General features: G+C 41.2%; 1 protein-coding gene across 8 annotated transcripts in view; it reads right to left on the reverse strand.

Moving 5' to 3' along the window:
- Positions 1 to 782: 782 nt before the first annotated feature.
- The window catches only part of gigyf2 (GRB10 interacting GYF protein 2), a 78,715-nt gene continuing 64,059 nt past the window's right edge, over positions 783 to 15,438 (reverse strand). For all 8 annotated transcript variants that reach the window (XM_084327452.1, XM_084327450.1, XM_084327446.1 and 5 more), the window contains 2 exons: positions 3,674 to 3,815; positions 783 to 1,557 (listed from right to left, as the gene is read on the reverse strand). In XM_084327452.1, the coding sequence (XP_084183578.1) occupies positions 1,493 to 1,557; positions 3,674 to 3,815 (207 nt within the window). In that variant the 3' untranslated portion in view covers positions 783 to 1,492. The remainder of the gene's footprint in view (positions 1,558 to 3,673; positions 3,816 to 15,438) is intronic.

Raw genomic sequence — 15,438 nt, forward strand, 5'->3', positions numbered from 1 at the left:
AGGTGTAATGGATGAGAAGACACTTTCTGAAAACGATGAATACTTTTGACAAAGGGTTAGGACACAGTGGTTACATCGACTATTGACCCATCTCAAACCCTGTCCTCTTTTCTTGATCCTCCAATCACAACCGTAGGTGGCGAGGTTCGAGATTGCTTAAAGGTTTTTTTTTTAACAAGTGTTAAAATAATAGCTCTGCATTCCGACAGCAATCACTGATATAGGCCAGTAACGTGGGTCTCCCAGTTCCAATCGGGAGAGAAATCTGACTGGAAAAAAACGAAATTAATATATTTTTAAGCAAATAATGTGCTTGAAACAAGTACAATTACCTGCCAGTACAGTAAGAACATTTGGTTTAGGATGAACTGAAATAATAATAAATATCTACAAGTCCCCTCTCCCAATTTAATTTAAGAAAATGTATGTTACTGACCAAACACTCTATACTGTCGGAATGTAGAGCTTCTCAACAAAATAATTCCACTTACAGCATCTTTAATGGGACACATATTTTAGTCAAAAGACCTACAGCCTCCCAACAAAAGCCTTTCACAAAATAATTGGGATGCCAAAATATACATTGCAGTTGTATGGAACAAAGAAACGGCAGTGTAGTAATGTATCCGACTATGCTTCCAGTGAGCGCTACACAGGGGCGTTGCTAGTCATTGAGACACGAGAGGTGTGAACAGCCCACACAAGAGACCGTTTTATTTCATACTGCAATAAAAAAGTATGACTCCAGCAGTTCATCATTTCCATATATTATAATACAGATGCAGAATTGAAAGTTTATTCTTTAAACAGTCTAGTATTTTACAAGAAATAGATAACTACTTGGAACTTTCAAACATGTCCTTAAAACAGGACATAAGTGGGCATGAATCCTTGGGTCCTATGTCATCATCCATGAACAAACAGCTGAGAACAGGGAGGGGGGGGGAAGGGGGGAATTCAAGTGTGGGAAAACTTTCAATAAATAAAAAGAAAAAAAAAATAATAACATAAGAATAAAATCTCTAACTTTCCCATTAACCCGCCCACCTCCCCCCCAATATATCCAAACTTTAAACATTCCATGGGACAAAGATAGATTTCGGAATTGGTCATTATTGCAAATTTCAACTGCATGACACAAGCAGGGGCTGAGCAGCCAGTGGCCGACTGATGTCAACAACCCTTCTGTAGCTTTCTTCTTGGGGACTGGAAACTTGCCGATTGCTTCGGTGGCTGGTTGAGTGTTTCATTGGTCGTTTTTTGTCTGCCCCTTTATCTCAACAAGGTTTCATTTGATTGGAGAGGCCATTAACAATGTGGAAGACCCCCTGCTTCCAGTCATTGCATGGCGTTTGGAATTAGCTTAAACAAAAGGATGTAGATTAAAAGAAAAAATTAAGGATAAGGATGTGGGGGTGGGGGCGGGGGGGCTGGGGGACATGGCAGCTGATCTGAACGGATACAGTCAGTGAGGTTGGTTGGCAGCGGTCCCTTAGTCATCCACAGTCTCAATCTCACCCATATTCAATCTCTCAGATGACGCATTCACAGAAAAACCTGTGGAATCACAGGACAAGAAACAAGCATTAGTGAGTGCGCTGAGCACAGCGGTGCTACTCAGGAACAATACAGCATTCAACACAGGAGCCAACAACATGTGAAGAAGCCTGTTTTATAGAACTCAATTAATTCAAATCGTACAAAAAAGATTTATAATAATTATATATCAATTATAATTTTTAAGTCAGAAAATGACTAATGGATAACAAAACACGCAAAGACAACCTAGAAGCCAGTGCGCACAAGAAAATACACACCTGTAAGCCTACATTAACCCACAAGCCTAGTGTAGATTAGAGCTGTGAATCTTCACTGGCCTCACGATTAGATTACGATTCAGCTGTCCACGATTCAACTCTATTCGATTCTATGATGCATCTTATTCTTGATGCATCTCAATAATATATTACACCCTCAATTTTATTATCCGTCTTCATCAATTAATACAAGCAGTCAGATAAATTAACTTTTCTTTAGAAAGTTCTTAAATCAGAATGTCAAAATAAATGTCTTTACTAGTGTTGCATGATACAGATACTAGAAAGGTATCTCGATACCCAGCTGTTAAAAACGGTTCAATAAATTGTGCCTGATGCTGTATTTTCTATGAGTTGAGTGGATGCATGACCGGAGCACTAGCTTTGCGTAGTGGGCGTGTCAACAGTGTCAGCTGAACACAGACCAAGGCATAGGAAGTCACAGATATTGCAGAATGTCTTATTTCATAATACAAAGTTTCTGAATGGACGTTTGGATTAAACCAAGTTATATGCAGTGATGAACAGTCTTTCCCAGCGGAACACAAGTTACTTAACATTACACAGGTCATGCTATGCATGCTTAGCTTGCTAACGTTAAGATAGCAGGAGCCGTCTGCCAACAAATATGTTGTTCAAACAAATGGATTCACAAAATGGATTACCATCCAAACGTTATTGAAGACTCCTGTGACCAGTAAGTAGGTACTACGTACGTCTAACTTTTCATAACCATTTTTCACCGCAGCAATTTTTGCGCAAATGTTCTATGTTATATGCGCGCTATGTGCCTAAAGTCAAGGCTCCACAGTGAGCGACTAAAATAGCAAACCGGAATTATTTTTAAGTTTTTAACACATCAACGTTAGTAGGCTATAATAAATTGATTATGTTCTGTCACTGCATTGATGCAGAATCGTCCACATCGCAAAATGTAGATGGGCACAAATGACATATAATCCAGTCATAAGCCTCTGGGCAACAAAGTAAAAAATTATCTCCTACACTGATCAACCCGACACGTGAACAGCTCCAACCGAATACTACTACTACTAACTAACGTTACTTGCACCACGGCGGTTCGGGACAAATAAATCTTCTTCCACTCACCCAACCTCATGATGTTTCACTGTAGAGCGCCCCAAAAAAAAAACTCGTCTGGCTGAAGGCTGGATAGCCGAAAACGTTTCGTGACAGATTAACAACTAAATCCAGTGCGTTGACATCTTCTGTACTACTCACGAGAGCTCAGCCAGCGAGCGTCTTGTAGCTACTAGCTAACCAATGCTTCAAACTAGGGATGGGCAAAACTCACAAAATTGCTATTCGATAGTCACTGGGAACTATTCAACTATTAATAGACTACTGAGCTTCCACGTTAACATATGATTTTGTTTTTACTTAATAGAAAACATGAGATAATCAAACAAGGACGTTAACTGGCTGCTGTCATTGCTAACAGCTAGCTGGGAGTCGGAGCAGGCAAACGTTATTTCCGGGAACAAAAGCATTCATTCTATCACTAATGCTTTAAACAACATGGCAAACGTACAAAATACTGCTAAAATATAACATCTGTCTAGTAAAGCCATCAGCCAGCAGAAACGTCGCTTCCCGGTTTGCCATGGACAATAAAATAAAAGTATCGAACAATACTATCGTCACATTCCATGGTCCATATCATCCCATTTTAGTATCGCAATGTATCGTGTCACAATGTATCGAAACACCCCTAGAATTTAACCCTTTCAGGTGTGAGGTTTTTCCCCCCTAACTCTATAGGGTGCAATGGCCATTAGCCAGTGTGACATCTTCATTAGAATGTTAAGTTGAATAGCGAGGATGATTTCACTCACCTAGTAGGCTGGGGTCTGCACGGACCATCTTCTGTTTTTTCTTCTTCTTCCCTGAGGTGACGGTCTCAAAGCGTGGCTGCTGGAGGCTCATGTGGTTGGACTGGTAGAGTGATGAAGATCCTGTCCCACCCCAAACAGAATCCTGGGGAAATAAAGACGGAGAAGATGATGGTTGAGTGGCATAATCTCAGTATCACGTTGGAGCTGCTGCGCTGGACAGTTTGAGTCAAAGCATTACTTGACACAACTGCTTAACTCATTAATGATTAATGACTAGATTTAGTATGCTAAGTAAAAAGCCCCACAGAACGTTTTCTGTTAAGAGGTAGAAACACATAATTTGCTGTGAGAACTATAAAGACACGTGGCTATTTATTTATTTTTAATAAAAGAAAACAAAAGAAAAGAAAACGCAGAAATAAGTTACCATCATAATAATTATTTGACATGCTAAATATCAGATTTACATTGGATCAATGTAATGTTATTAAAATTCTACTCATACTAACAATACCAATCATCATGTTCTGCGTTTATTATTTTTGTTATTGCTAATGTCATTGTTGTTATTATTGTGGTATTGTGAGGTCTTGTTATTGTATTTGTCTCGTTTTGTGTATACAAAGAAATACAAATATATATATATAAAAAAAAGTGTCTACCATGCAAAAGAAAAATGTATGCCAGATGTCTTGACAGTTCTTACAGCATATTTTGTGTTTCTATCTCTTAACCTCTTAAGACATTCAGCGCCGACCCCGAGTATAGTCGGGTTAACTCGCCATCGCTTGAGTGCCAATCACGAGTATAGTCGGGTTTTAATCGTTATTTCTTTTATTAGCGATATCCATTCATTTTCATCCATCCAACCTGATGTTACTGTTGAGAATGGGTCCGAGCTCGCAAAAGGGCAAATACCGCCGCCTATCGTCTCCCGGATGGTATTGCACATCATTGGATTGGATTGACTGGGGATGTGCATCAAAAAAAAATTACTCCGGTCCAGGTTTTCCTTCTCGGCCATGCAGTATCGTTACAACAGATGGACTGGGGACACTCAGGGCAGCGTGGATTATGTGTTTTGGACTATAACGTTGGATCAATAAACACGATCAATATTTGGAATGGCGATCAGGAATTGGATTACGCTTTTTGCAAAACATCTGATGTGAGGTAAGGACTCTGTTACCAGTCTTGGGTTAATCAGATGTTTTTTTCACAGCAATCACAACGTGTGTGTGCGCGTGCCGTTTGGTGCCAAGCAAGCGATTTTTCAGCCTGCTTCTGTATCGTGCATAAGGACACATACTATCGATAATCTAGCGTTTATTTGAAAACGATTCATAAATCAGACGAAAAATGACAACGTGTTTTTTTTTTTTGATCTTTTCCCCCCCTCCTTTTTTTCTCAGATTTTCTCCCATCCCAAATGTTAGTCGTTATGCCAATTCCCAATCGCCTTCCTGGTCGCTGCGCACTTACCCCCCAGTCGGTCTGGGAGAGTGGAGGCTATCACGTACTTCCCCCGACACACGTCTAGCAAATCAACCGCTTCTTTTCACCTGGCAGCGCGGACTCTCACTGAGAGGGTGTAACGTGTGGAAGGATGACACTACCCCCCTTAGATCCTATCCGGGCTGAGCAGGCGCCCCGACCGAACTGTAGGAGTCGCTGTTTACAATGACCCGGACCCACCGTGCCAGCTTTCCCACCCTCTAATACAGCCAATTGTATTAGTGTGAACTGTCAGCCAAGCTGGTGACAACGGCGGCGCTGTGAGCTGGATTCGAACAGGCGAATCCAGCGTCTCCGGTGTTGGTGATGAACGCAATCTCCGCTACGCCACCTGACCGCCCAGAATGACAACGTGTTTTGTGTATTACACTAAAGGGCTATTATCGCGTCTTTCTCTGGAATTACTAGAAATCTCCAAAACTATACTCGTATTCAAAACAGTATAAAACGGAAATGTACCGATGAAAAAACAATCAGTTTGCAAGCAAGTCATTGATAAGAGACGGGCGTATTAGACACATAGCCATAATTTAAGATATAGTTTATGCGTTCGCAAATGTGCTCGCCGTCTCATTGACTTAAGCGGTGGCACTCAATCGCGCGCCCCCCTGCTGGCACTCAAAGTGTTAATGGAAAGATTAGTTTTCCGCTTGAAATTAAAGTGCAGTATTTGAAATACAATGAAAGGAATATGGCTGGATTTCTTATCAAAAGGAAAAGTGTCACGGTTATTGAAAATAAATAAATAAACAAACAAATTAGAAGGCCATCAATATAACATGCAGCATACATCAAACTAACACAACACACACTGTACCGTTTCAAAACAACACTGCTCTGTTCATTCTATTTTTAAAATACGTACATTGTCCGTCTACATTTATTTAGAGACTAACATTATTTAAATATTGAGTGCAACACAGTAATTATTGTGAAACTGTGGTGGATTAACGTAATTTGTTGAGTTGGAACTATATGGGTTGTGGTGTCCGCACGGACAGTTTAGCGTCACAGACCTTCTCGACTATAATGTTACCGGAGTTGAATCTAGTTGATAACATGCAGTGGAAAAGCGGCAATAGTCGGAGTTAGTAAACACAGTTGTACGTTAGCCTTCTTGGACGTTGAATAAACGCCTATCATTGTCTTTAAACACCCCGCCTCTCAGACTCCCATTTTCTCCTCTGCTAGCTAGTAGCTACGGTAACATTTCAGGTTGGCTGTATTAGAGCTGGCGAGCTACCATAGTTAAAACGTGCGTTGTGTTGTTGTACAAACCGTGCTAACGTTAACGTTATGATGTGTGTAGGCCTATGTAATGTTAATGGCTATGTTTTTAAAGTCGTAATGAAGATTGATTTATAATATATTGCGCTTGCCATTTCCACAAACTGACTAGCACCTGCTGCCAGCTGAGCATGCCGGCACGTCACCTCTCCCGGTTCCGTGCCAAATGAAGATTTTAATTTGTGCTCATCCCGTGAACCGAACAATACACACACGCCCCGAACCGGGGAGGTCGTGCCGAACGGTGTACATACCGTTGCACCCCTACTAAAGACTTTTTTTTTGTCTTTTTCTTTTTTAATGACCTATACAAACTTTACTGTTAGCCAAAATAGCCTATTGAAAATGTTCAAAAGGCCTATCTGGGAAAATAACCTTACATTGAGATAGATTTTGTAGTGCATTAAGCCACATCTTTTAAGCCAATAGACAATAGGTCTACACCAGAATCATAAAAAACTTGTTTGTAGATGCCTCCTACACATCGACGAGCAAAAAACGGTGTTGTTCACATCCCTATAGAAAACCCATACAAAAAAGGATGTTTTGTATGAGGATGCTGTAGCCGATTTTGACCGATTTAAAACATTTCAACTGATTTGTTCTGGGCTTGATCTCTGCAAACGACGAGAGGGCCTATCTGGGAGAGGTAGAGAACCTGGCGCTGTGGTGCCGGGAGAACAGCCTCTCCCTGAACGTCAGTCAAACGAAAGAGATTATTGTGGATTTTAGGAGGTCGGGGGCCAGGGACTACAGCCCCCTCAGCATCGACTGGGCACCGGTCGAGAGAGTGACATGTTTTACAAGTAGTACCTCAAGAGTCCACATATCCGAGGACTTGACATGGAGCACACACATTGACAGTGTAGTAAAGAAGGCACGGCAGAGCCTAAGGACGTTCAAAGTGAGTCAGAAGATCCTTAAGAACTTCTACTCATGCACAATAGAGAGCATACTGACTGGTAACATCACCTCCTCAGGGATTAAAGCAAGTCAGGCCAAGTCATATTCTTATTTTAACCTCCACTGAATATATTTTTCTAATAGCGTTAGCGTTTTAACACTTTGATTGCCTAAGGTTAAATTCATGATATACCATCCGTTGCCAGCTCTATTTAACATGGAGAAGTTCCCCTTCTTTGCAGGGCTATAACTTTTTAAATTCTATTGCTAGATTGCCATTATTAGGGCCCATTCAAGGTCCTATATGTATTGTTCATGGTGTAGCAACGTTAAACTTTTTCATTCACATATTCATACTAAAATATGATCTAAAGTATAAGTATGTTTTCATCTCTTTCTGCAGCTTTCTCCAGAACGTGATTTATAGCCCCAAATACATTATATTGATGATGAAATACAGTTTGGTAGGAATCTGTGCGAGATCAAAAATTTCAATTGGACGTACTTCTAGAAGTTTCTACGTATCATCTGATATTGACCGGATGGGCGGGGGATCGTTTATAATTCCGTGGGCAACGTTTTACCATTCATCTAATGTGGGTCAAATGTTCATCATAGCAGTTAGTGTCGAACACGGTAATATTACACGCTAAAACTCACCCCAGTCTCCGCGGGCCGTTGGGCAATCAGCGTGGGGTAGACAGTTTTCCATTATGGGATGTTGAAATACCCGGTCCATTTCCAGGTTGTATAATAATATATACGTCCAAATCATGTTGTTTTTTCGAGTTATTTGCAGCGATCGATGTTCACTGTGTGAAGACTGAGTCTCTCTAACATTAGCGAGTGCCCGGACCACATATGGAGTGAGTCCTGCCGGGTTAAAGGTAACATCCGTTTTTTTCGATCTGCCGATCGGCCACCAGATGGCGGTCTTGAACCGCTAGAGGATTGAGAGGAGATCACACTTGTGTCTCAGGGCCCCGGAAAGGAAATATGATTCCGATCACAGATTTTTGAAATATTGATATCAAAGACGAGTTACGGCGTCTTCGGCAACTTGAGCATGGCGGGGAAGGACGCCTAAACTCGTCCTTTGGCAACTAAAGTGTTAAGGGAACTAGATTTGTTTTTTTTTATCCACTTTTCTATATTTTCTCCCATCCCAATTTTCGTATCATCCAATTCAACCCTCCCCTGTCACGAACGCGGTTTCTTGCCTCCCACAAGCCGGCTGCAATGTGGACTAAGTCATACATAGCACAAGTCCCCTCCGTTACTTGAGGTAACACAGGGCTGTACTTTTTTTGCACATAGCACTGGTGCTACAGAGGTTGATCGTTTTGTAGCACTGGCCAAAATCTTGTAGCACAAGTATAAAACGTGTTATATTTGTAACAGTCACAAATGTGCCTATTGTATTTGTGTTATTTAGTTGCAGTCAGGGAACAAACGTAATTTTTTGACTTAAAAAAAAAAAAAGGCAGATTTTTTACCAGCCAAAAATTATAAATTGCTTTTTAGTATATCGCCATGTGTTATTATTACTATAATACTCTCATATGCTATTTTCAATTAATATCATAAACATACGGAATATTAGCATAATTTTGAGTGGACTGAAGGAATGAGTCAGCGTTAAGTTTTAAATGCAAATAATTTATTGAAACATAGAAGTGGGGTCGGTTGGGACACACACAATGGGGGACCCTGATGTAAACAAGACGAAAGTCTCTCTGGTCTGCATCCCCTTAACAATTGTGTGTATTGAGCCGTACTGTATTGTACCCATTCTGCAATCTGTTAAATAAAGTTTTCATTCATTCACACTGCTTCAACTCACCACCTCCGCATCATATTGTAGTCTAGTCTGTCTTCAAACTTCCACTCCTCTCGACACACACACAACCTTTCCCCAGTCCCCTGTTCTCTATGGCTCTGCCTCTGATCAGGATTAGCTTGTTAGCTTATGCCAATGTAACGTTCATTTCGGGCGATGTGGGCATAAAGGAATGGCGACGATGCAAAGCGTGTTAGATGCATTTTTACCCCGTTGTGAAAAAAAAAAAACACCACGGACTTATTTCGGATCGCAAAATATCCGCACTGCTGTGCCCCGCTCGGCTGAGAGCAGAAGGCAGAAGCACGGTCTGGGGCGGATATGACATTGCGGAGTTGCTATGGGTTTTTTCAAAATAAGAGTATCATATGAACCTGACCGTTGCTAGCTGCCGGAGCCCAGATATTATGACTGGAGCTGCGCTTAGGCGGAAATGAGACCTGTGACAGGATTTTCAAAATAAGAGTATCAATATGAACCGAATGCCTATCGCACCAGTGCTACTTAAGTAAATCCATTAATCGCACAGACCGCTGTTGCTGTAGCACGTGCGATATATATGTCGCACTGTACAGCCCTGGGTAACAGCAGTCGCATCTTTTCACCTGCGCAGCTCGATCTCTGTGGCGAGGAGTAACGCATGGGAGGCTCACGCTGACCCCGACACTTCCCGATTCTACTGCGCAGGCGCACCAACCGACCTGTAGGAGTCGCTGTCCACAAAGCCCGATCCCCACTCATCAGTTTCCCACCCCCTAATACGGCCAATGTGTATTAGTATGAAAGACCAGCTAAACTGAAAGCAATGTGGATCGCATTCGTGGCGAGCGCCTTGCCCACTACGCCACGTAGCCGCCCCCGGAACTAGATTATTTTGAACATATTTTCTATTGCCAGTTTGCTTTTACGTAATATCAAGCTGTTTTCAATTCATTAAATAAAACTGATGCTGTAACTTTTCAGTGCACGTTTTTATTTACATTGTGACAACTGAACAAGCTTATGACTTGAACAAGGAACTAAACAAGAGAAACAGTGCTTTAATAATACATAATGCAACTTTACAAACAAAAAAAGTGCAGCTTACATACAGAAAACGCCTAATTTTGGGTTTTATGCACACATAACATAAAAAATAGATTTCAAATGTATGCGTCTTGTACTTAATCCACAAGTCTTCTGCATCCAGAGGTTCCTCTAGTCTTTGGACTATAGACCACTGTGTTGTAGCGTCTACTGTCCTGACTGACTATAGAGCCTACTAGAGTTGTTCCGATACCGATACAAGTATCGGAAATGCCGCCGATACTGCCTAAAATGCTGGTATCGGTATCGGCGGAAACCCTCGATTTCTGCGCTCCGATACCATATGACGTAATTTATCAATGTGAGCATTATAAAACAAACGTGTTTTAACCGACCGTGAATTAAAGTGTCAATGCCATTTGTCATTTTAACAGCGGATACTTTGCCATCGTCCCGACAGAGCGCTGTTGACGGGGAGCTCTGATGGGTTCACTTGGTGATGTTATTAGCATTGAACAGCTAACCGAAAGCTATCGTTAACTAACGTTAAAGTTTTAGCTGTACCGTTACCTTGGCTAAAGTTGGGGCTATTCATAATCCAGCAATAATGGCTGCAGACATGCAAGCAAAGTACAGCAAGTTGGCAAATGAGTATTCCAAGTTAAATTCACCAGTAACGTTAGTCTTTCTACCGGTAGCTCATGCTAGCTAACCTAGCTCACGTTAACGTCGTCATTGATCGCCAACCTCGGGTACACAATTAATGACATGTTGCGGACAGCCATATCGGCGACAATGTTTAGCTTTTAGTGCCAAATGATAAGAGTCTGAAGCGGAGTCTCAAAAGAGAATGTTGAATATTTATTTTGCATCAAAAATCACAACATGCACGTTCTATCTGCTACTAGTTTACAGACTGGGTAGCGAGTGCAACACCGTCTAATGTCCGTGTGGAACATTGGAGTAGGGTATATCTGCAGTGCTGCAGCCCCATACTCATTGATTAATGATACTAATACAAATCTATACAATCACCTGTTGAATAAATACCATTACTTTCTAGTTATTACTAAAAAACAGTATATATAAAACAGTATCTGTAAAAAATAAAATAAAAATAAAAAAAATATATAATTTATATAATATGGTTCTTTATTTTTATTTTTTATTATGTATGTACTGGTATCGGATAAGTATCGGAAAGGTAAAAATGGTATCGGAACATCTCTAGAGCCTACTGTCCTAACTGACTATTAGACCACTATGTTGTAGAGCCTAGACTGTCCTGACTGACTATATACCACTGTGTTGTAGAGCCTACTGTGCTGACTGTGACTATAGACCACTGTGTTGTAGAGCCTACTGTCCTGACTGTGACTATAGAGCCTACTGTCCTAACTGACTATAGACCACTATGTTGTAGAGCCTAGACTGTCCTGACTGACTATATACCACTGTATTGTAGAGCGTACTGTGCTGACTGACTATAGACCACTGTGTTGTAGAGCCTACTGTCCTGACTGACTATAGACCACTGTGTTGTAGCCTACTGTCCTGACTGACTATAGACCACAGTGTTGTAGAGCCTACTGTCCTGACTGTGACTATAGACCACTGTGTTGTAGAGCCTACTGTCCTGACTGACTATAGACTACTGTGTTGTAGAGCCTACTGTCCTGACTGACTATAGACCACTGTGTTGTAGAGCCTACTGTCCTGACTGACTATAGACCACTGTGTTGTAGAGCCTACTGTCCTGACTGTGACTATAGACCACTGTGTTGTAGAGCCTACTGTCCTGACTGTGACTATATACCACTGTGTTGTAGCCTACTGTCCTGACTGACTATAGACCACTGTGTTGTAGCCTAGACCCTACTGTTCTGGTTGTCGCGCCAGGCAGGGAGGCTGTGTGCTGGAGAGCGCGAATGCAAGTCTTGTGGCTAGCTTCTGATTGATGGCGAGCTAGCACCCTTTTCCCATTACTGCCATACTGTAATTTCCTGTGGTATATGTTGCAAAAACACACACCTGGCTCTTAGGTTTTTTTTGGCACCATGAACTAAAAGGCTTGTTACCATACCCCGTTTTGTAGAGCCAAGCCCATCTCCATTTATTTCTCACGCTTTTATCTACCTCACATTGGAGCCTTCTTTAAGTATGCGCGCGCCCATGCTAGCTAAACGGAAATCAAGTTTCCACGCTCATACGGGCTCCGATGAGTATCAGAGGTAGATCAACGTGTGAGAAATAAGTTTTGTTTGGGTTTTGTCCGCTAAAGTAGGCCTTAATGCTTTTGTCCCGTAACATGTATATGTGTAACGGATGGTATCATGAAGCGCAGTCACGAAGGGCTGGGGTGAGTAGAAGTGCTATGGGTTAAACTCACTCTCATCCTCAAAAGACAGACGTTACAAAGCAGCAAGTTCACTTCTTGGTATAGCGGCCTGTGTTGTTCCCTGTGGTGTGGGAGACCCGGGTTCGAAACTCCCTCTGGGCATTGAAGTATAAGGTGACGATGTGACAACCGTTACATACGTTTAAAGAGAATGTAGCGTATATCAGCCTATGATTTATGGTAGTCAATCCCGCGGGGGTGAGTCATAAAACACATCTCCTGACTGAACCAATTTTTTCAGGCAAAGTCATATTTTTTATTTTAACCTCCACTGTATATTTTTATTTAATAGCGTTAGCTAAAAGGAAAAGACAACCCGTATCAGGGTCTGACAGCACTACAATTACATTTCCATATCATAACAGGCTGAGTCTCACCCGTCGCGCTAACTCTTCGATAAGCTTTGTGGTCCGGGCATAAATGTCCATAAATCCATTTTGTTAGATCCAACACCGTCTGAATGTATCTTGCGATTATTATACATTGCCGACGACGAACTATTAGCGTAATCCTGTCTCTTGAGTCGCTGTGTCCATTATTGTTCGTCAATATCAGTCCGTGCAGCCCACACCAATGACTCTGCTTGGCGTGGCCACGGTAGAAAAAAAAAAACCTTTTATCATATTTGAAGCCCATATTGGCTCAATTTAGTTGCAATCTGTATGCATCTACAAATCATATTATACCAGGTAGTAGGGCTGCATGATTAATCGATTTTAAATCGAAATCGCGATTTGGAATGATGCAATTATCAAATTGCAAAAAAATTAATAATCCCAATTTATTTTTTTTAACCAGGAAGTCCCATTGAGATACAAGATCGGTTTGGGAGAGGGAGGTAAGGGGTTTTAGATTGTGTGTTGTGAAGTTTAGACTTCAGAGAGGGAGAGTAAAGTACAAGAAAAAAGGTACCGTTGGGTATCGGTATCAATTCCCAGGTAAAAAGAAACATTTTCAGGCTCTGTGTCCCGAACAGACCCATGCGTAGTCCAGATGCAAGCCGCATTTTACAATAAAACTCTGTGGGGCTGCTTAAAAAATAAATTATCGCAAATTTTATCGCAATCGCAATATCCGTCAGAAAAATCGCAATTAGATTATTTCCCAAAATCGTGCAGCCCTACCAGGTAGCCAATTGACGGAAAATCCATCTCAAAACGGAGTGCTTTAATCCCTGTGAGTTTTAGCGCACATTTACACATAACGTAGCACATTATGCGCACATTGCTGCGTTAAGAGTAGTGACTACGTACAGGGCCCTATTCCCCGTACCTGGTTCAACTAAGTCGATCAAAAGTCCCATTAGCCAGATTCAATTAACCAGATGTTTGAATCCAGGCTTTCCCTGTTCCTCAAACGCTGATTCAGTCTCGTTAATTCGAGTTTTAGCGCACATTTACACATAACGTAGCGCATTATGCGCACATTGCTGCGTTAAGAGTAGTGACTACGTACAGGGCCCTATGCCCCGTACCTGGTTCAACTAAGTCGATCAAAAGTCCCATTAGCCAGATTCAATTAACCAGATGTTTAAAACCAGATGTTTGAATTCCTCGAACGCTGATTCAGTCTCGTTAATTCGAACCAGACTCGATACTCAGGATAGTTGTGCGCGGCCGCCTCACCTGAAAAGACAGCAGGTGTCGATCGCAGAAATCCTGATTTTCTAACGGCATTGATTGATTGATAACTTTATTAACAGATTGCAGAATGGGTACAATACAGTACGGCTCAATAGCCTTGCCGACAAGTTAAATGCATAATCTATAGGCAAATTTTAAGTCCCTCATTACCCCAATCAATCAGATTACTAAATGTGCCTGCTGGCAGTAGTCTTAATGGAATGAATAATTGAATGAAATCTTGCTAGCGAAAATAATTAGTTCAACTCTTTCAGAATAAGTAGATAAAAAAACAAGCCCAAAGAGTATCTAATTGATATGAATTAATAGATACTTATGAGGATATCTGCTTAGGTATGTGCTTAGGTATCATGTACTATATAAATACATGGTTCCCAAAGTTTTCAAGGTGCGACCCCCGAAATAACGAGGCTTGGAGGCTATACAGTTTCACTATTAATCAGGTTTTAATCTGTTTCGGACATCATCCATACATGCATTGAATTGATTAACCTTTGGTTTATACCAGTGACACCAGTCATGTTCATCACCCTCTTGTTCATCATCAGATAACAGTGCTTGAACAGATAAATGCATTTTCTCAAATTCATTCATCAAAACGTCAAAGGCTTGCAATTGCTCATTCATTTTCTTCAAGTCACGTCCACGTCATCAAATCCGTCAAACAGCGCATCTCCTCAGACATTTTAATCCCAGTTACAATATCACAATAACGTGTGAGTGACAGTGATACAATTCAACAATCCTCAGATTCAGATTCGTCGTAATTCACATCCACAATCCACGCATAAAGACGCTTCAATTTATGCTTGAATGAAACACAATCCGGGCGCTCCGTTAAGCAAATACATCCACAGCGGAGAATATGAAACTAATCAGAGCCAAACGCCAGATAGGTTTCATTCATTTCATTCATTAAAAATATCCCTGTGGGATTCACATTTGCAATACTCAAGTTATTAAAATAACCACATAGTGTGTGTCGTGACTCGCGAGCGCCGTATCCGTATAACTATGACGTGCATTATTTGGGACAAAGTATCCATAGCTATTTTTTTATCTTATGTTGTGGGACTTGTACAGGACTTTGGTAAACTTTGTTTTTAAATGTACTCTATAAATAAAGTGGATTGGATTAATTAATTAAGTAGCC

The sequence above is a fragment of the Notolepis coatsorum genome (assembly GCF_963971535.1).
Source record: "Notolepis coatsorum genome assembly, chromosome: 13".
Taxonomy (NCBI): domain Eukaryota; kingdom Metazoa; phylum Chordata; class Actinopteri; order Aulopiformes; family Paralepididae; genus Notolepis; species Notolepis coatsorum.